The sequence below is a fragment of the Pleuronectes platessa genome, chromosome 5 (genome assembly GCF_947347685.1).
Source record: "Pleuronectes platessa chromosome 5, fPlePla1.1, whole genome shotgun sequence".
In the NCBI taxonomy this organism is placed as follows: Eukaryota; Metazoa; Chordata; class Actinopteri; order Pleuronectiformes; family Pleuronectidae; genus Pleuronectes; species Pleuronectes platessa.
The window spans coordinates 9,162,526-9,182,666 of NC_070630.1; the positions used below are offsets into that span (position 1 = coordinate 9,162,526).

A 20,141-nucleotide genomic window follows, 5' to 3' on the forward strand; every position below is an offset into this window, starting at 1 on the left:
GAAGAGCCGCCTCCGCTATGTGTTTTGACGGTGAAGAAGAAAAGCAAGCAAGGGTCGTATGGACTAACCAATTGCTGCACCTCCTGCTTCTGCCTCGTCCAATCACATGCCCTCGAGGGCGGGACCTCATCCTGCACAACGATCAACTCCAAAATTCAACGGTGGTGTTGTGAGTCGTGAATCCGGTGATCACAGAGTTGTTTATGGAAACGAATCGAGCTCAGGTGCAGTGAGTGAAAGTTGCGTGTCTGTGTTCTAAGGAAAAACCACATGAGTCCACGAGTGTTCTTAAACGAAGCTTCCAGAGTCCGCAGATGACAGTACTCAGCTAACTCGGCTAAGCTAACCACCTAGCCCAAGCATCATGCCCAATTTTTGCGCGGCCCCGAACTGTACACGGAAGAGCACTCAGTCGGACTTGGCTTTTTTTCGGTTTCCACGGGATCCAGAGAGGTAAAGTTCATCATCTCGTCTAGTCATCATGGGTCCGTTTGTTTTTGCTTGGCCCGCTGTGTCGTTTTTATTCTTCTTTTGTTTGGTTTCATGTTTTAAATCATCACGTTTGATTCCTACAGCACCTTGTAACTTTTATTTTGAAAAGGTTCTTTATAAATCCAAATGACTTACTTATTCCTAGTATTCACTCAACCATTTATTTTTTCTTGTTAAGATTCTGCTAAACCTCCCAGCACCTAATGTAAAGTAATGGAGAGGCTCCAACTACTACAGATTATACAATCATAATTTAAATAATAATTCTAATCACTGCCCAAAATTTAAAAAATCTCAGTTTGTAATGATCTGTGACAGCGCCAAATCTTTTTAATTGGGATGTTTAAAAAAGCAAATGTTAAACACCAGTTAACCCCGTTGAAGTAAATTAAAATTCTTTACTGGTATTTAAGTATTTGTGCAAATTAATGTTTTATCTTGAGTGTTTATGTTGCATATCAAGGCTCAGCTTTTAAACCCTGTCAGAGTATTTAATTGCTGCTTCAGAGGTTACTCATTACGTTGTGTGGCCTACAACATGAACACTAATGTTACATCTTGGTAATGGACTCAGAAAATGTGTTCTGCACTTTACACTGCAGTTATGTAAGATTACAACCAAGTCTGTCAAGTTGGACACAAAGCAAGAAAGATATTTTTACGACAAACATTTAGTTCAGTCAATGCTTTCACAGTCGCTCTGATCACTCAAAAAGCTTGGTTTGCAAGTTGTAATTTCGAACTATGTTTGTCATTTGTCCAGTATGAATGTATTTGAGACAAAATCATAAGAAACTCTTTTAGACTCTACAACTTATTCGATACATTAACGTTTTTCTCAAATGTCACGTAAACCTGAGTCTCTCTTTTCCTTTTGCAGATGTCGAATCTGGGTAGAGAACTGCCGCAGGGCCGATCTCGAGGCGAAAACATCGGACCAGCTGAACAAGCACTACAGATTATGCGCCAAACACTTCGATCCAGCCATGGTCTGCAAAACTGTAAGTATCTGACCCGATCCGTAACCAATCAGCCTGGCAGCAGTTGTCCCCAAACTGGGACTAATGGGAGTTTATGGTTTTTCAGAGCCCCTATAGGACGGTACTGAAGGATACAGCCATCCCAACCATATTCGATTTGACGAGCCATCTCAAAAACCCTCACTCCAGACATCGCAAGCGGATTAAAGAGCTTGTGAGAACAATATTTACTAAGTCCACCTGTCGTGTTTGTTTTATATGTTCCTCTCAATCTTAACAGTTTGACAAACTGTTGTCTTTTTTGGTGAGTTGACTTACATTTTGAATTCCAGACTGAAGAAGACATAAGAAAGATTAAAGAAAGGAGATGTAAGTAAACAGGAAATGTTGTTTTGATCACTAAAATAACTGCGTGCTAATTTTAATGTGGTTTCTATTTACTTAAAATGATAACTGCAGCATTCTTGTGTTTCTTCATCCAGTGGCGTCCTCCACTGAGCAGCTTGTGTCCAAGAAAGATGCAGTTGAGGACAGCACGAGCACCACCGAGGAAGAACCTCAGCTGTCCACAGAGGAGAAGGAGTTCCGGGAATACCTGAGGTCCATGTTTGAGGTCGTGGTAATGTTGGCAAAACAGAGCATCCCGTTAGTGGCGGACCAGGCGACCGAACCCGAGCGCAAGTCCAGCAACCTGCAGGCCCTTCTAGATTACCGCATGAACGCCGGAGATGAAGCTTTGAAGAAGCGGTTCGAGGCGACGGCTGTGAACACAGACTACCTCTCGGCGACCCAGCAGAGTCAGCTGCTGGATGTGTGTGAGAACACGGTGAGAGAGGAGATGATAATGGAGGTGAGAGAGAGTCGCTTCTTCTCCCTAGTGACGGGCGACCTCGTCGAGTTCTCCAACGAGAGGCACCTTCCTCTGTTTCTACGCTTCGTGAATCAGCAGAACGTTCTTCGGGAGGAGTTTGTAGACTTTGTGCTGTTCGATGGAGACGAGGCCTCGCTGGTGGAGCGGCTGGAGGCCCAGCTGACCGAGCGGTGGGGGCTCAGCATGGAGGACTGCCGTGGTCAGGCCCACAAGGCCACAGGGAGTTCCACCACCAAGATGAAAGCTGTGGCGGTGTTGCTGATGGAGAAGTACCCCCTGCTTCTGAGCTTGCCGTGCTCCCACATGGCACTGAACATCCACCTGGCCAGCAGCCTGCCTTTTCCAAATGTGCAGGTGGTCATGGAGACTCTGAGGCGGGTTGATGCTTTCTTCAGACGGCCGCTCACTCAGGAGGAGCTCGAGATCGCTGTCTCCTCTCACTACCAGAAAAACGAGGACAAGGTCACTGCAGTGAAACAGGCTTGTGGCTCAGGCTGGACGCAGCAGCACAGTGCTTTTGACATATTCCTGGATCTGCTGCCGCCCCTGCTGCTGTGCATGGACAACATCCGGGACAATGATGATGGGAAGTTTGCCGGCAGCGTCACAACCGATGCGTATTCTATCACCGAAATTCTTTTCGACTTTGAGATCATCGTCACCATCGTCATCCTGAAGAATGTTCTCACGTTCACCAGAGCTTTTGGGAGGAATCTCCAAGGGGAAACACTGGATGTGTTCTTTGCTGCCAACAGTCTAACCGCCGTGCTGCATTCACTGAACGAGGTCAATGACAACATTGATGTCTACCATGAGTTCTGGTATGAGGAGGCCGTGAGCCTGGCCAATGTCATGGAGGTTCCAGTGAAGGTCCCGAGGCTGTTCCTCCGGAAGCAGCGCGTAGCCGACATGGACGAAATCCAAACAGAGTCGTATTTTAAGGAGTATGTGACCGTCCCTGTTATCCGTGGCATCATGCAGGAAGTGGAGGACATGTTCTGTGACACCAACCTCAAAGCTCTCAAGTGCCTGTCACTGGTCCCTGCTGTCATGGGCCAGATGAAGTTCAACACCACCGAGGAGAACTACGCAGATGTTTACCGCAACGACCTCCCCAACCCGGACACGCTACCGGCCGAGCTGCACTGCTGGAGGATCAAGTGGAAGCACCGGGGCAAAGAGGTGCGCCTGCCCACCACCATCCACGAGACCCTGCAGCTTCCGGACGTCAAGTTCTTTCCCAACGTGAACTCCTTCCTCAAGGTGCTCTCCACCTTACCTGTGCTGAAGCTGGAAGAAAACAAAAGCGACACGGCGAGCGAGCGGCTGCAGGCGTATCTGGACAGCATGCCCGCCAAGCAGTGGAACAGAAGTCTGGCAATGCTCAACGTCAACACGCACGTCAAACACGACCTGGACGTCATGGTAGACAAATACTGCAGACTCTATTCAGAGGATGACCCGGAAGCTGAGGAAGCGCCGGCTGAGGAGGCGCCGGCTGAGGAGGCGCCGGCTGAGGAAGCGCCGGCTGAGGAAGCTCCGGCTGAGGAAGCTCCGGCTGAGGAAGCTCCGGCTGAGGAGGCGCCGGCTGAGGAACCGGCAGCTGAAGAAGCGGCGACTGAGGCCGATTCTGTGATGGAATCATAATGACCTTAAATAATCTTTATCTGGGACAGAAATGAATGGCACTGATTTTTGCCATCAGTCTTTAAGATGTGGTGCTGTGATCGCTCTTGTGTGTTTTGCTGCATTTACACGTGAATATTTGTGTGGATTTAACATTAAATGTTTGAAGATCTGAGGTGTCCAAGAAATCCGTTGCTCTGATTGTATGTAGTGAAAACATTAGTGTGTTGAGAAGCATCTTAGCCTCATCTTGTAAATAATCAAATTTGTTAAGAGGGAAACATTAAAATATTTTCTACACGCCACCAAACATGATCTGTAAATATGACATTTTTGCATCTGTGTTGGGCTGTTATACTTCAGCCGCCTCTCTTATAATACTGTGATCGTCATGAATAATATTTTGTAGCTCATTCACACTCAGCCTTTCTTTATTGTGTGTTTTTAAATCAAACCACCTGATGATCACAAGCAGCCCTGTTGATCTACAGGACAGTGCTTCTTTTCTTCCAGTGACTGTGAGGCAGGAGGAGCACAAGAGGGAGCAGTTCCACCGCCATCAGCTCAATGGGCTCCAGCCGGAAGCCATTTATATTTTCTTGTAAGCATAGTGTGACACATCTTTGTTCGTTATGTAGCCCAGTATCTTGAGATGTATTTTCACAGAAACCGCTCCAAAAAATCTGGTGATATGTTGTAAAGTTAAACAATTCTCTGGTGTTGTATTAAAAAATGTGACACATGTTTGATCCAGTTTCATGTTTTAAATGTTTGTGGTGATGTTTGTTTTTTCTGCCTCTTGAAATATTCACAGACAAGCCTAATTCAGTTTGGTTTAATAAAATAAATAAAAAACATTTAAACACATTTAAGTCAGATTTGTGCCAAAAATGTTCCTTCTCATTTTATTTTCTCATAATTTGGTTAATCTCTTGTTTTTCTCCCAGGTGCATGCAAACTTTAATTTTATTTATCTCTAAACAACCACATTGCAAACACAAATTTAAACTATCTCTGCAAACATTTCATTCTTGCACGGTGATACATGCACACGAGGAGGTTTATGTCATTTATTTTGCTTTTGTGCTGCGTTATCGGCCATTTCCTCCTCATGGAGCAGCACGAGGCCTCGGCCACATCCTCTGTACCAGGCTCGGCTGACATCGTGTGACATGGCAGGGGTTAAACCGTGTCTCCTCCCTCTCGGCCGGCAAGACGGTGACGAGCTCAGGTGACAGTTCACCGTGCACACTCAGTGCGGAGCCCGGGCATCACACAAATGTGGGTGGGGTCGCCTCGATGCGCAACCAGACGGCAATGTGCGCTCCACGGCAAAGCGCAAAGTGCGTCTAAACTTGAGCAAAGAGCCAGCAGCCTGCAGGAGGAGAGACGAGGGGGCTCAAGTGGGCAAAAGATTCACTCCCTTCAGCAGAGAATTACATAAAAAGCTGAGAGGAGGATAACACCCTGACTGGACAGAAAACTGCGAGGCCACAGAGTGACACGTGCACGAGTCTTCCGAGACGTGAGTAGGACGTTTATTCATCCTTAGATTTAGAGGGGTTGTTTTTTTGGGTCTGTGCGTCTTTCTCCTGTCAGCCTCCATCATGGCATGGCCGTGCATTACGCGTGCCTGCTGCATCAACCGCTTCTGGACGGAGCTGGACAAAGGGGACATCTCGGTGCCTCTGGTTTTCAGCAAATACTCGGATGTGCAGCACATGCCCCATCACCCGCAGCCGAAACAGAGGGCGGGCGCCATCGCCATAGAAACGCAGTCTCATCCCGGCGAGCAGGAGGCTGGGAAGGCGCCGCCCGCTGCCGGTGCCGCAGCGGGCAAAGATGGCTCTTCTTCGTCCGTCATGCGCCAAGACTTCAAGGCGTGGAGCGTGCGCCCCGAGCCCAGCTGCAAGCCCCGGAACGAGTACCACCCGTCCGCGACCCCCTTCAACAACGTGACCCAGTACCAGAAGGATTACAAACCGTGGCCTATAGCGAAGAAGCACGACCACCCCTGGATCCCCAAACCCAGCCCCACCGCTGCAGCCGCCGCCGCCACGGAGCGCAGCGTGGGGAGCGCAAAGCCGGAGCCTGCCGCCGAGGCCGAGAGCGGCGTGGAGAAGAGCGAGATCGAGGAGAAGCTGCAGGAGAAGGAGTCAAAGGACGCGGCGATGAGGAGCGCGAGGAGGGAGAAGTCGGCCGAGAGGAAGCCTGCGGAGAAGTCCGAGGCAGAGGTGTGTGCGGAGGTGAGCGCGGAGCAGAGGAAAGGCCGCGCAGCTGCAGACGCTCTCAACAGGCAGATCAAGGAGGTGATGTCCACCTCCAGCAGCTACAGGTGAGTGACGCGGAGACCCATGGTTATGTGTGTCTGTGGGGGGGCAAATATGTACTTAACTCCAATCATGTCTGGATCTATTATCAAGTGTCCCCAGTAACACAACATCTCTGAAAACATTCCACCAGCAGCAGCAGGCGCCACTGGTCAGACAGCATACACACACACACACACCATCATCAGGATGCTAGGGGTTGCACGGCCTCGTGTTACGACCCCACATTGATTTACAAAGCAAAGCGATATCCCCACATATAAACGTATCACTATTGATTTTTGTCTTCAGCTTTTTCCCCTCTATGAAGTCCCTGTGGCCCTGAAGGCCCTGAATGAGATCTAACATGGTTTCTCTGCTCAGGCTTCCTCCTCCAAATTCAATTAAGGATGCAGGATGCACACAAGTCAAGAGGAAGAGCTGCTGCCTCATCCTGCTCCCCTTAAAAATTAACATGTGCTGTTGCTTTAATTTTCATTGTCAAATAGAAACTTTTCCCGATGACATTTAATTAAGAAATATGATGGAAGATGACTTTATTTGTCTTGTATTGACAAGTGCAACAAAGCAATAAAACAGAGCGTAATCTGGCTACATAAATATTAAATTGTTGTGTTAATAAACAGAAGCATTCGTACAGAGGATGGACACCGACGTAAAGAATACGAAACGTAACAGACGACGTAACATTTTTGAGGCCATGCGATCTTTATCTCTGAACTAGAATGACTCATTGAAAATTTCACTCCATGGAGACGGCCTCTGTTTGCAGGAAATAATGAGTCTAACAAAACACAATTCAACATAGCATCATTTATAAAACACACAAATATTTAAAGTTACTTCACAAAATACCTATAGGTAGGATTTGACTGAAAACGAGCACTGAATCAACTCTTAATTGATCTAAATACTAGAATGTGTAATTAAACAAGTCTGGACTCCAGCTTTTATTGACTCTACCAGTCCCAGAGGACGTGTTAAAAAAAAAAAAAGGTGGTACCACGTCAGTGCTTCCAGAGCTTAGGTAGTAAATCCAAACCTCAAATTGTAAATCAATAGCCGAGTATGATCCTGTCGTTTTCAGTGTTTCACCTGCGGCAGAGATGATGAGACATTGTAAATCCTGAAACCATAAGGAAGTGATTCATATTCACCACATGTCTTAATGGACTACAGGGCATATTAAAAACTGCAGCTCACGGTTTGTTTATATGTTTTTACATTAAAAAGTATTCAACGTTCGGCCAAATTCCCCATTGTGGAATTAATACAGGATTATCTTATCTTATCTTATCTTATCTTATCTTAATGTGGGCACATGCTAATTTGGCACCTGTCCAGGGTTGACCCCGCCTCCCGCCCAATGTCAGCTGAAAGGATAAGTGGTAGATGACAGATTGACAGGCCGATATGTCAATCACAATCCATACAGAGCAAAATGCCTTCATATTGATTGATGCACCCGTTTTAAACTCGCTATTTTGTTAGCATGAATAATTTAACATAATTGGCTATAATTAGTAAGTTGAATGTCGTATAATATGCTGTACATCTCTGATTACATTTCAATGAGGCATAATGAAGAACTGAGAATTTGATTCTTTTTCTTTCAGTAAACTTCATACCTCTGGGTTTTGTGCTCTTATTTTTTAGGTTAATGAAAATAAGTTGCAGCCCATAAACCTTTACGTTTGCTATTTTTTTCTTCAATTGATTCCAGGACTGAGTTCAAGGCCTACAAGGATGTGAAACCAGTGAAGGCCATCAAAGCTGCTTCTCAGTACAAGCCCCCCGTGGTGGAGACCAGTCGGGAGACCAGCTACAGTGCCACGTACAAGGGGGAGCAGGTGAAGGCTCAGCCCACTGACAACAAGCTGCTGGAGCGCAGGAGGATACGCAGCTTGTACAACGAGCCCAGCAAGGAGCCGGCCAAGGTGAGGGCATGTGGCCACACAGCTCCCAGGCTGTTCCTGCAGCTCTGGGAGATACTGCTGCCTTTTTAATTCAGAGTTATGTCTCCTTTAAGTACTGACACAAAGTAAGTGCCTCCCTAATAGTCATGTCTAAAACTTTATTAGCCCTGCTATATCCCAGGTTTAGAATTTGGTGATTAACACGCTGTCCGTGGGGTTTTACTCTGCTTCATGCTTTAGATTTTATTTCACACTCCATCAGAGTCACGCCCCAGAATAATGATCGGTCTTATTAAACGCCAACTAAAATCACTTAAAATCAATTTAGAAAATTATTTTAAAAACTTCTCAGCCTGTGTAAGTTTTAACTAAACAAACAATAAATAGGTCATTCTGCAGCTTGCTCTTACTAGTACTGAAAATGTTTTACCCATTAGATTTAATGTTGCATATCCAACATTAAAGTAGGTTTTTATTTGAAAATCTGTTTTCTATTTCCTAATAATTTCTTGAAACTTTCCTGGAAATAATTGTGTAGGTTGGTTTTAATTGCAGAGGAAATAAACAGAAAGTTGAGACACCGTTATATTAGCTAGTTTGACAAGTTCCATTAAAGAAATTACTCAATTAAAACCCAGTGAATATTATTACTCATTTATTTATCACTGAAATTGAATTATTCATTATTTTGCATTTATGCTGAATAGTATTTTTGTGTGTTGACACATGACACTTCTTGCATTTGTGTAGCTGACATCCTGTCAACTGATTAAAAGCCTCAATATTAGAATAAAAATTACTTTGAGTGTGTGAACCGGGCATTCTCCTGTTCCCTGTAATTAGAACCTAATCATATTTTTCTTTCCAGGAAACATCTCAGATTATCTGTTGTTAAATTTCAAGTCCCAGACCCGTATATATAATATACTACCATAGATATGTCTCTACGTGCATGTTCATAGTTCAGACTTTAAATCATGTGTCAGCAGCAGTGTGTTCATATGGCCACTCCCTCTCTCACTCTCGTAGGACTTCTCAGAGACTCAGAGCAACTCTGTTGTAAACCTGCTGTAGTCAGGTGTGTTTTCTGTTTCTTCTAGAAGGCATGGAGGCCGACCTCAAACTGATCAGACACACACACACACACACACCCACACTCACCAGTATGAGTTATTAGCCACATCGTCACTGATTGCCCACCTCTCAGCCTGCACCACCCACTATTCTTTGTGGAGCTCAGTAGTTTAAACAACTGACAAAAGGTATATGCAAGAGGGTGGATGGATAAAATGAAAACATGTAACAGAGAAGAAAACCTGGATTTATTGCATCATTTGACGCCAACGAGACAAAAAACCTCTACAAGTCCATTTATTTCCATTTAAACAAATCTGTGTTGATCAGGGCTCTATTTCAGTGGCTGTGTTTGGTGCAGATTACATCAGTCAAAGTAGAATTGTGTTCAGCAGTTTTTCAAAATCTGCCCCCAACTGGTTCACCGTGAATTCATCTGCTTACAGGTGGGTGGAGGGGCAGTTGTATTCGTCGTGCAGTTTATTTTTGATTCCAGGCTTTGGCAACACTTGTTTGCAGATGATGTTGTCCTCTTTGCTTTTAATGTCAGATTTCTGTAGCTGCAGTTTCTAGAAACTATGTTGGTCCCTACGCACCAACTACTTTGCACCACCAGTAGCTCAGTCATGGAAAAAGAGCCCTTCATTTATTCTGTAAGAAGCGATTCGCGCACATTCATTTATCTCTTAGGATTTAGAACACTTTGAGGTTTATTTACTCAGCAAAAGTTGAGCATGTATGCAACTCATTTGCTGCACATCAGCTCATTTATACATCAACAGATCATTTGGAAGCTTCTTCAGAAGTGTTTTTACTGTTGTGGAAACTCTTTCTTGCTTATGGTCCCATTCATCTCTGCACACACACATTTTTTCTTATCACTGAGATAATTTGAACTAGTGATTCTCCGGTTGCAAACCTGCCTGTCAAACAAATGGGATTTGCCGTCACTATCATCGGTCAAATTTTAGCAAAATATGAATGTATTATATAACAGGTAAAAGACTAACAACATATACTAATATGAACCATCTACTTTCTTTAAACGCTGGAAAACTGCACGAGCCACTGTTCTATAAAAGGAAAAGCACAAATACACCTTTTGTGCTTTGTTTTTAATTTCTTTTATCTCCATCGCACAAACCACATAATGCAAATATCACCTTTACCATGTAGTGTCATTTGCCTGAAGGTATGTATTGCATGCTAAAATAGAACTTGGACATAGAGGCAATTAAACATTTTAAGGAATAGTTAGACATTTAAAAAAATGTGCATATTTGCTTTCTTGGTAAGAAGCTTGATTATTGAATATAAAACTTCAATCACTTTTAGCTGTGGTCACAAGTAGGTTAACATGGCCCCATGTTAAAACTGAGCTAAGCTTATCAGCTGCTGGGTTTAGCTTAATGAGAGGAGTATCGATCTCCTCGTCTAGTTCTCACCAGGAAAGCAAATACGTTTTTTTTGCAGAAATGTCGAAAGACCGATGAATTGTTTTGGAGACGGAGCTTAATCTCAGCCCTGCACCTCTCTGCTCGTTCCAGGCCGACAAACCAGCGTCTCGTACCAAACCAAAAAAGACACCGACAACGACAACAGCGAAGATGGTGAAAAAGGCCAAGGAGAAGCAGATTGCTGGATCCCAGTCCGCCAAGAAGAAACCGTCCGTGGGCGCCGCTGAACCCAAACCGGAGGGCGTGGTCACAAAGAAGAGCAAAGAGATCAGCAACAGACTGGCTGAAGCGAAGCAGTAAAGAGTCACATGTCACCACCTCGATGTGCTTCAACAGAAGGTCGCCTGACGCGTCTCGGCCAATCTCTTCCCTTTGGTTTTTACCTTCTGACCTGTTGTTTCTGCTGTCCTGTCACTTATTGTTCAACTTTGAATGGGCACTGACGTCGAGCTTTTAGAATAATGCAAATGATTTCACTGTAATGTGTGCGTGCGTGCGTGTCTGCGCGTGCGTGTGTGTTGGTGCACAGAACCGCTTTATATTAATTGAGCACATGATTTGCACATTGTTTATATGAGTTGAGTTTGGCATCTATAAGAAGAGCCATCTGTACACACGTCACATGTGTATAAAAGGGCATTTCTACCTTTGTCTGAATGGATGATAAATTGAGATCCATATTAAAAATGATTGTAGAAAATGTCGAGGGGGAGGTTTCTCTCCGAGACGGAATCCGATGAGAGGTTTCGTTAAAAATGCAAAAAGCTGTTTTTACGGTTGCGTTCCCAGTGACAGTGCCTCCGCTGTATGGTCCTGGTTTTCATTTCATTGTTCTGGGTGATATCTGGTTTCCTCAGTTTGGTTGCTAAGAAACCAAATGACCAGTAATATAATTGCTAGAGCCTGCATGCAAGAGCCCCGTGTTTTGGTTGAGTAGCAACACTTTTAGCAGACGATACTGTACGTCACAGTCACATCCCAGCTTGTAAATTGAGCCATCGAAGATAAATGTGTAGGGGCAAGACCTGTTCAGATATAATGCATGAGTAGTAATAGACTGATCACATCAAGGGGTGCATACAGTAGGTCACATCATAGTCTCGTGGCTATGGAAGCTATAAAGTAAACACACCAGCAATATGGTTTCACCCACAAACATATTTCTTGCAAATTAAATGCAGATCCACTCCTTTAATCTAATAGGAAATACTGCAGTTTCCACAGTGACTCAGTATTTCCTGGCTTTGTACTCCATCTTCTCCTCTGAGCTGCGACGCTGTTACCGTGTTAACTAAGAAAAAAAAAACAAGAAGATGCTCATGGGCTTTAAAAGAACCTGTTGTATTTACTTGATAAGATCTCTCCAGGTGTTGAAGGACAAGGAACGGGCCAGGACTTGAAGTTCAGCTCCTCAAACTGCTGCTGTCTGAAAAATGCGCAAAAATCCCATCTGTTCATTGTGAGCGTGACAATGACGTGTTTTTACTGAAATGTCATCACACCCCGTCCCTCTGTTCTCTGCAAACGCAAGTCAGTCGACTGAGGCCAACATGGCTGCAGTGTGCCAGGGCCCAGTCACACCACTACAGCCACCGTGAGCCTGCTTCCAGTTTTAGCTTCAGTGAGTGAATACGAGTGTGCGTGTCTGCGTGTGCGTGTGCAAGCGAGACTTTTCGGTGTATGACCTCTACAGCCTGCTGCCTGCTAGCATCAAGTGTGACCCCCACCACAAGAAGTGCTGCTGTGCACTCCCAACACCCTGGTGCTATATCTCTCATCGTATGCTGTCCGGCTCAGACTGCGCGTGGCGTCAGGCCCGAGTGAAATGACGATGTGACGATGTCATGCTGCTGCAGACATGTTGTGATGTTGTGCTCATATTCTCAGCTTGTTCTGAATGAACTCCAAATAAAATGACGATACAGAATCCCGCCTCTTGACTTCTTGCCTCCCTCGTCTTCGTCACTGAATAACAGCATTCTACTTTCACAGCCACCATCTCACAAAATGACTGTGGCGAATTGCAGAAATGTTGAAAATGTGAGAATGATATGATATGATATTTGTTTGATGCAACATGCTTTGAATGCTGCAGTAATAGGGAGTAATTTACTTATCTCACCTTAAAACTACTCTTTATAATCTTCTATATCCTTTTCGAATTAAAAATATATCAAGGCATGACATTAATAGCAATGTTACGGTTAAATCATTAATTATAAGCTGATACATATCTTACAATGTAGTATTGTGGTTAAATGGGATTTATAAACCTTTTAGAGGTGTTATCTGTTATTAATCAATCAAACATTTTCTTTATCTCTTTATGGCTGCTTTTGTCTCTGATCAACCGTCACCCGTCCAGATACAGTATAGAAGCAAACATGAACTACTCTTAAAGTGCAAAATCATTCTCTCTGTGATAGTGTTATTAGTTATTATAAAAATTAGAAGGTATAGGAATTTTTGAATAAAAAATTAAAAAAATTAAATAAGACCTCACAAACGGTTGAGAGGTGCCTAAAATAATTTTCCAGCACTGATTTTTCTTTCTACTTCTCCCCACGACCAGTTAGGGGTCTGAAGTCCTTTACAAAGGAAGATGGGTGTGTCCTGCAGATGTTGTAATCCTCAAAACCGTTGTCAGGGTGCATTTCCTAAAGTGAGAAGTCATCAGTGTTTTGTTCTGTACATTTTTAACAGTTCAGACATTAGTCAGGAGATGAAGAATGTCCTCATATTTAATCTAAATTCGAAGAAATGAAACATCATTTAATTGTTTCTCATTTCATCCACTGGCTTTGGGAAGCTGGTGGTCATTTTCCTGTGAATCAGTCATCCTGACATAAACGTGCATGAATAATTCAGTTGTTATGGGCCCTTATGTTTCCAGAGCAGCATGAAATATTAAATATAGGAGATCAGCGATGGCACTGGAGCTGCCCGAGCTCTGTCCCTCCTCCTCAAGGCTCGTCTGGCTGGTTTCCGTCTCACCCATATGGCTCATTATGTTACTTAGAAATCAGCTTTCATACAGTCGTCTCGATTTGTAGGAAATATACTGCAATAGATTATTTTGATGTTTAACACATGTTTGAAGATAAGATAAGATAAGATAAGATAAGATAAGAAAATATAAGATAAGATAACATATGACAATCCACAGTGGGGAGATGGGTTGTGTTAAAGCAGCAAAGGTCAAATCTAAACTAGAAACTAAAAACAGGAACACCAGTTAAAGTAATAATATATATGGGAAATATAAAAAGTAGAAACAATATATACAATAGAAAGAGTAATACAGAATGAGCGGGATTGTACATATTTTTACTTTATTATTACGTATTGCACATCCATTTAAAGTTAACAATTAATGAGCAATTAAAAATAAGTTAAACCTGCTACAGTCTTCAATATAACCATTTTTACTATGAATATTAATATCATTTAGCTTGTGGCTCCGGTGCAGTAGGGGGCAGTGTAGGTTTTTGCTCTTGGATCTTTCTTTTTTTTCACAACAGTGGAAGAGGAAAAAACAACTTCCGGTTTGGCGGCTAGGAGGAAATAAACAAACGAGTGGATGCTGAAGAAGAAGAAGAAGAAGAAGAGTAACTGACACAGAGCCGCTGCTCCTTCGTAAGAAACTTTAACTTCACACGTCACACGTGTTGCAGTCAGTGACTTTACATGTTGTTCATCAAAACATCATCAAAGTTTGTCATAGGACATTAGTAGAAAGTGTGTGTTGCGATTACCCTGTAAACTGGAATCAGCGTTAGCTTCTCTGCTAGCATAACTATTCACTTTGTTAATACACAAATGGTTAGCTGGAGCTAGCTTGTGGTTCCTAACGTAAAGAGTATTTTTTAAATGTTTTCCATGTAAATTAAACTTTCATTCAGTGAACCTGTGCTCCCAGTTGAATGGAGGATTTATCTTGATGTGTCTTTAAGGAAATAGACAAGATACAATAATAAATACAGGTTTAATATCTGTAGATGCACAGTGTGTGTTGTCATTTTACAAATGCAAAACACCAGAAGTGTGTTGGGTTCTTGTTAAGAATCTAATATCCAGTTGTCGTGTGAAAACCTGACAGCTGATGGGACCAGTGGTCTTAAGGGAAGTTCAGGGAGGAACCTGATGGGAAGAGACAGAACTCTGGGTGAAGAAGCTGATGAGGTGGTTGCTTAAATGGCCATTGAATCTCAGAAGACTCTAACCTAATAAACATTATTGATAGTTGGTGCCGTTGTGGATCCTGGCAGAGTTTGACAATCCCTCCCAGCCGGTTCTTGCAGTGACTTTATAAAAGATCAATAAAAGAGTGATCCGTCAACATGAAATCTCCTCAACCGTAGTCTATCAAAAGTCACTTTATCGGCTGCAATGTTGTCAAAGTGTTGTGTTTGCTTTCCCTGTCCATTTCTCTGGGGATCAGGTCCGCCGTGATGACAACCAAGAGGCTGGACCCCTTTGAGGTGACGTGTGAGTGGGCGTCCTGCAACTTCAGGGGCTGCACCATGGAGGAGCTGAGCGACCACATGTCGTTGCACATGAAGGATTTCCTGGGAGACAGCGACGCCCTGGAGGAGCTGGGTGAGTGAGGAGGGAATGGATTTGCACACGGTAAACACACACATATGGGAAACCACAGTGCACACGACAAGCCTGCATATATGTCATTTGTAATCACGATCGAGATTAAGTATTAAATTTAGCCGGGTAACAATAAATGTATATTTTATTTGAGTCACACTAATCTACACAAACACATGTTTTTTGACTATTGTTACTCACTGTATCACTTGATGTCAAGTCCCCTGTGTATTAAACAGTCTTGTCGTCAGTGGAGTCATTTCCCAATTATTTCTGTATAGATGAGTATGCCTGTCTCTGGAAAGGATGTGAATTCCTATCGATGGGTAGTCCCACGGAGCTGGAGGTCCACGCTTACTTTCACAACTACCACGGGAAGCTCAAGTTCGTGGGCTCCCAGCTGCTCCAGTCCCGTCCCGACCTGCCCAGCTGCAACCAGGGTTTACACAGCAACAACCTGGTTCCTGAAGGATCAGAAGGATACGTCTGCCAGTGGGAGAACTGTGATGTGGGTATTTGTGGTTCAACTTAATCATTGATCAACAAGTGAGTTTTGTCACCATTATAATCATAGAATTTACATTTTTCTTCTCGGTACAGTGTTCATTCAACAACCCTGAGTGGTTCTACCGACATGTGGACAATCACATCCAAAGTGCCGAGTTGCAGTCGTTCTCACAACAACAGCAGGCTCTCTTCTGCCACTGGGCAGGTAGGACTGAGCAGGCAGAGGTCAAACCGATGTCTATCAGCTCCGACGTTTGTGTGACGTGCGTTTCTTCTCTCTGCGAACAGGCTGCGACGCTTTCTTCAAGATCCGGTACCGACTGCGGGAACACATGCGGAGCCACACTCAGGAGAGAGTTGTCGCCTGTCCCACGTGCGGCAGCATGTTCTCCAGCAACACCAAGCTGTTCGACCACCTCCACCGGCAGGCCGAGCCAATGGGTGAGAGACACGTGTGGATCTGTCAAACTTTCCCAGGATGCAGATGTTCTGAAAGTTTAATGCTTTTTATTGTTCTTGTTCACACAGATTCGCTTGTTTGTGAACATTGTGGCAAAGCTTTTTCCAGCGAGAGACTTTTGAGGGATCACGTTCGTCAGCATGGTAACAACTTTCCACACTTGTATTATTATATAGTTGTTACATTGCAGTTCCTAGGATTTGGTCGACCCTGATTACTATAGGATATTTAAAATGTTCTAGATTGTCCATGTGTTTTAACTGTAGCATTTTGTCCTGGAAACATAAGCATTATAATTTCAAGTCCTGATTGGATTGTTCCTCTACAAGTTTTACAAAGATGTCCAAATTACACTTAAACATTGAAGGAGGTTGTTTTTCATAATTCCTTCTTAGACTTGTAAACAACATTTCACAAAACAATCTAACCTCAAGGTTCATTCAGTAGCTGTTATGAGACTTTCGATCATGAGTCTCATACAGAATCGACATGGGACTTTAAATCAACATTAATTTGCAGGATTTTAGCGTGACAGTATTTGATTTAATCCAAATTTTTCATTTCAACTCATATTTCCGTAATGACATGTTAATACTCTAAAAGTCTGACCTGTTGTTCAAATGATAAATTAAGTATGTTTTGTTAAATTGCTATTTAAATAGAATTTAACAATGAATCACTAATTATCCAAGTTGTTAATCAACCATTATATGTTACAGATACATTTAACACCTTTGTTGTTTTCTGTTTGTTTCTTCTACTCTCAGTGAATCAGGTCAAGTGTCCCTTCTGTGACATGACCTGCACGACCTTGGCAGCTCTGAAGATCCACATCCGCTTCCGTCACTGTGACGAGCGGCCGTTCCCGTGTGACTTCTGCGACAAAAGGTAGAACTTTGAAAACGCAGATTAGACGTTCTGTTTGGTGAAAATCCGGCTTTTGGGTATACTTTTGTCAATTTGTGTGAACAGCCTCCTCTATATTGTGTTGTCTTATATATATATATATATATATAAAAAGTAGTTCTGTCAAGATTGAGCTAATTCAACAAAGCAACCTTTACTTCTGTAAATAACAGTGGTCTCTCATTATTTATTTTAAGTGAGTGTATTTAATTTTAACTTAGTAATTAATTCTTTATTTTTTTGATTTTCATGTTTGTTAAAGGTCTCTGGTATATTTTTATCTTATTTACAGAAAAAAATCTAAAATGTTAAATAGCACATTGGAGCTGTTGTCAGTTTGGAATCTTTTAAAAAGTGGAAATGTTTGTTATTCTGATGTAGCCTTTGAGTCTAGTAGTTTCTAAGCAGATATACTTAAATACGTTTTTTTAGCCGTGTCCGTGTTGGACTCACAATCATAAAACAATGTTTTTCCTTTTTCTTCATTTTTCAAACAGATTCAAGAACCAACAAGATCTCCAGAAGCACACCGAGGTCCACAACGAGGGGACGGTGTACCGCTGCACGGTCGAGGGTTGTGATTATACTTGTCTCACGTTTCAAACCATGGCTCACCACTTGAAGAGAGCACACGAGGTCTGTCAGCACCAACATGAAACACCCAGTAAAGCTCAGTATTGTACAATGTTAAGTCCCATGTATCATTAACTAAGATGAACCTCTGTTACTGACATGATGATTGTTTGAAACAACAGGTCGGGGGGATGTCCAAGTACAAGTGTCACATTTGTGATAAGGTCTTCTCGTGGTGTTACACTCTCACACTTCACCTCCGTAAAAAGCACGAGCTGAAATGGCCGTCTGGACATTCACGCTTTAGGTGAGTCACAGCAGCGTATTGGTGTTGTAGTGACTGGAGCTTATTATGCACAGTGCGTTAGGATAACGTATGTTAGGATTTTAGTTTGTGTAGTTTTTGTCCGATCTCTCTTTAACTAATGTAAAGACATTTTGTTTCCTCCACAGATACAGGAAGGATGTAGACGGCTTCTTGAAACTAAACATGGTGCGATTTGAGACTGTGGAGGTGACGAAGGAGATTATGAAGAACATGGCCAAAAAACCTCAGAGCCTCCGGAAAAATCTACGGACGAGGATTCGGACCAAGAGGGCCGCGGCGATGCCAGAGAGCGGCCGCAGCTCGCCGGCAGGTTCCTCCTCGCCCTCCTCCAGCTCCTCGTCCTCGTACTCGTCGGAGGAGGACACCTCGGCTCAGCCCAGCCCCAGAGGCAGCGAGTCCCCCCTCTACTGTGTGATGAGCACCATCCCTCACATCGAGGACGAGCCCGGAGGATTCTCTCAGGAGGACTGTGATGCCGGCGGGACGTCCGGAGCCGTCAAGGCCTTGACCGAGGTCGCCAGGGGCCTCGGCATGGACGTGGTGTGATCGCCCCACTTTGGATGGTGTGAAATCAAACCACGTCATTATAGATTTGGCTGTGAAGCTATCAGTCATCACTGGAACTGATATGTGTGTGATGTGACGTTGAGATGGTTCTTCTCACCGCAGGTTTTTAGTGGAACACAGTTTCACTGTAGCAGCTCTTATTAACTCTACTGCCTCACTACGCTTTGTGACGTCTTGTGTGTTAAACAAGCCGACAGAGTTATCATGAATGAGTGAACAGCACTGCTAAGCTTCTTCTGTGAGCTGTTCACACAGCAGCCTCCGTTTGTTGTGAATTATTCCCTGATGTTGAACATGAGTATTTCAGAGGATCTTATTTTTTGTAGCCTTTTAATGTTGCATAATTTTATTGATATACATTTTAAATACATTTTTGACACAAACGCAACATTTACATGTGTTTTTTGTTTTACTCCTGTAGCCCTGTATTCAGATGAGAGAGATTTACACATATTTTAAAAACCTTATCTTCCTCCCAAATATGAGCATTGATTCCACCTGGATGTTCCGTGTTTTGCTGAATATATGAAGGCCTTATCTTTATAACTTTATATATAAATATAACTTGAAAAATGTAAAAACCCATTCATCTGAATTTATTTGATCATTTAACCAATTTAGCGATGAAACAAATTGTGTCCGAATGAACAAGAAGCTGCCGAAATGAATCTAAAGAACTTCTTACAATCCAGTGAGCTTTATTAGGAACCTTGATCGGCTTCTTAAAGCTGCTTAAAGAGCGTCTCCTCAAGTATTATTTAAAAGCTTCCAGTGACCAGGGTATTCAGCAGACACAATGTATAAAGACGAGTGGTTGTTGTTATGGGAGAAGCTGCTCTCCTCCTTCCTCCTCAGAGTGCAGACTCTGCGCCCCATGTGCCAGAAAGCCAGAGCGAGGGCACGGCCGTGTGTGGAGGCGGAGGCGACGGCTTTGGTGACGGGTCCCATCCTCTGACGTACGCAGCCTCCTGCCTCCTCAGAACCAGAGGCACAAACAGAGATGGAGCAAAGAAACCGGGTAAATGTTCCTTGTGCCTCTGAGCCACGACAGGTATCCCGGAGTGGAGGGCCTTTCTGCCGGTGATGTCCCAGCTTGGCTCCCATGATGCCGTTGGGCAGGGATGCATTGCCACCCCTGGATATGGGGCGAGACCTCCGGGCGAGCTGGCAACATTAAATCTGCTGCTCTCAGGGTACAACACAGACAAGTCACTGAAGTTGATGTGTTGCACAGGTGCAGCGCAGGAGGACGGATGTGTGTGGGTCACACTGAACGCAGACTGATTGCTGTGCCACGTCTTAGCATAAGGAAACTGGTTGTCCACAATATCCTGCTTCACCCTTTTCCCTTTAGTGAAGCCGTGGCCCTCGAGCCGCCTCTTCCTGTCATGTGAGCCGCGCCTGCCGCCGCGTTCAGGGGTCGCCGCTCGATCCCAAGATTCGTCTCCAGGCGGT

General features: G+C 43.7%; 3 protein-coding genes across 3 annotated transcripts; all 3 read left to right on the forward strand.

Annotated features, from left to right (window-relative positions):
* Window positions 1-82: 82 nt before the first annotated feature.
* thap12b (THAP domain containing 12b) lies at window positions 83-3,990 on the forward strand. Its single transcript, XM_053423312.1, has 5 exons — window positions 83-453; window positions 1,373-1,493; window positions 1,579-1,686; window positions 1,805-1,841; window positions 1,955-3,990. Exons 1-5 carry the CDS (start codon window positions 365-367, stop codon window positions 3,988-3,990), a joined length of 2,391 nt encoding a protein of 796 aa, XP_053279287.1. The 5' UTR covers window positions 83-364.
* A 1,312-nt stretch (window positions 3,991-5,302) lies between these two features.
* On the forward strand, window positions 5,303-12,616 carry map6b (microtubule-associated protein 6b). Its single transcript, XM_053423325.1, has 3 exons — window positions 5,303-6,304; window positions 8,023-8,236; window positions 10,837-12,616. The coding sequence occupies exons 1-3, from the start codon at window positions 5,577-5,579 to the stop codon at window positions 11,044-11,046; spliced, it is 1,152 nt and encodes a 383-aa protein (XP_053279300.1). The 5' UTR covers window positions 5,303-5,576; the 3' UTR covers window positions 11,047-12,616.
* A 1,675-nt stretch (window positions 12,617-14,291) lies between these two features.
* zgc:112083 (uncharacterized protein LOC550461 homolog) lies at window positions 14,292-19,702 on the forward strand. Its single transcript, XM_053422636.1, has 10 exons — window positions 14,292-14,382; window positions 15,188-15,345; window positions 15,627-15,853; window positions 15,946-16,057; window positions 16,141-16,293; window positions 16,381-16,455; window positions 17,080-17,200; window positions 17,716-17,854; window positions 17,974-18,098; window positions 18,245-19,702. Exons 2-10 carry the CDS (start codon window positions 15,198-15,200, stop codon window positions 18,663-18,665), a joined length of 1,521 nt encoding a protein of 506 aa, XP_053278611.1. The 5' UTR covers window positions 14,292-14,382; window positions 15,188-15,197; the 3' UTR covers window positions 18,666-19,702.
* Window positions 19,703-20,141: the final 439 nt, after the last annotated feature.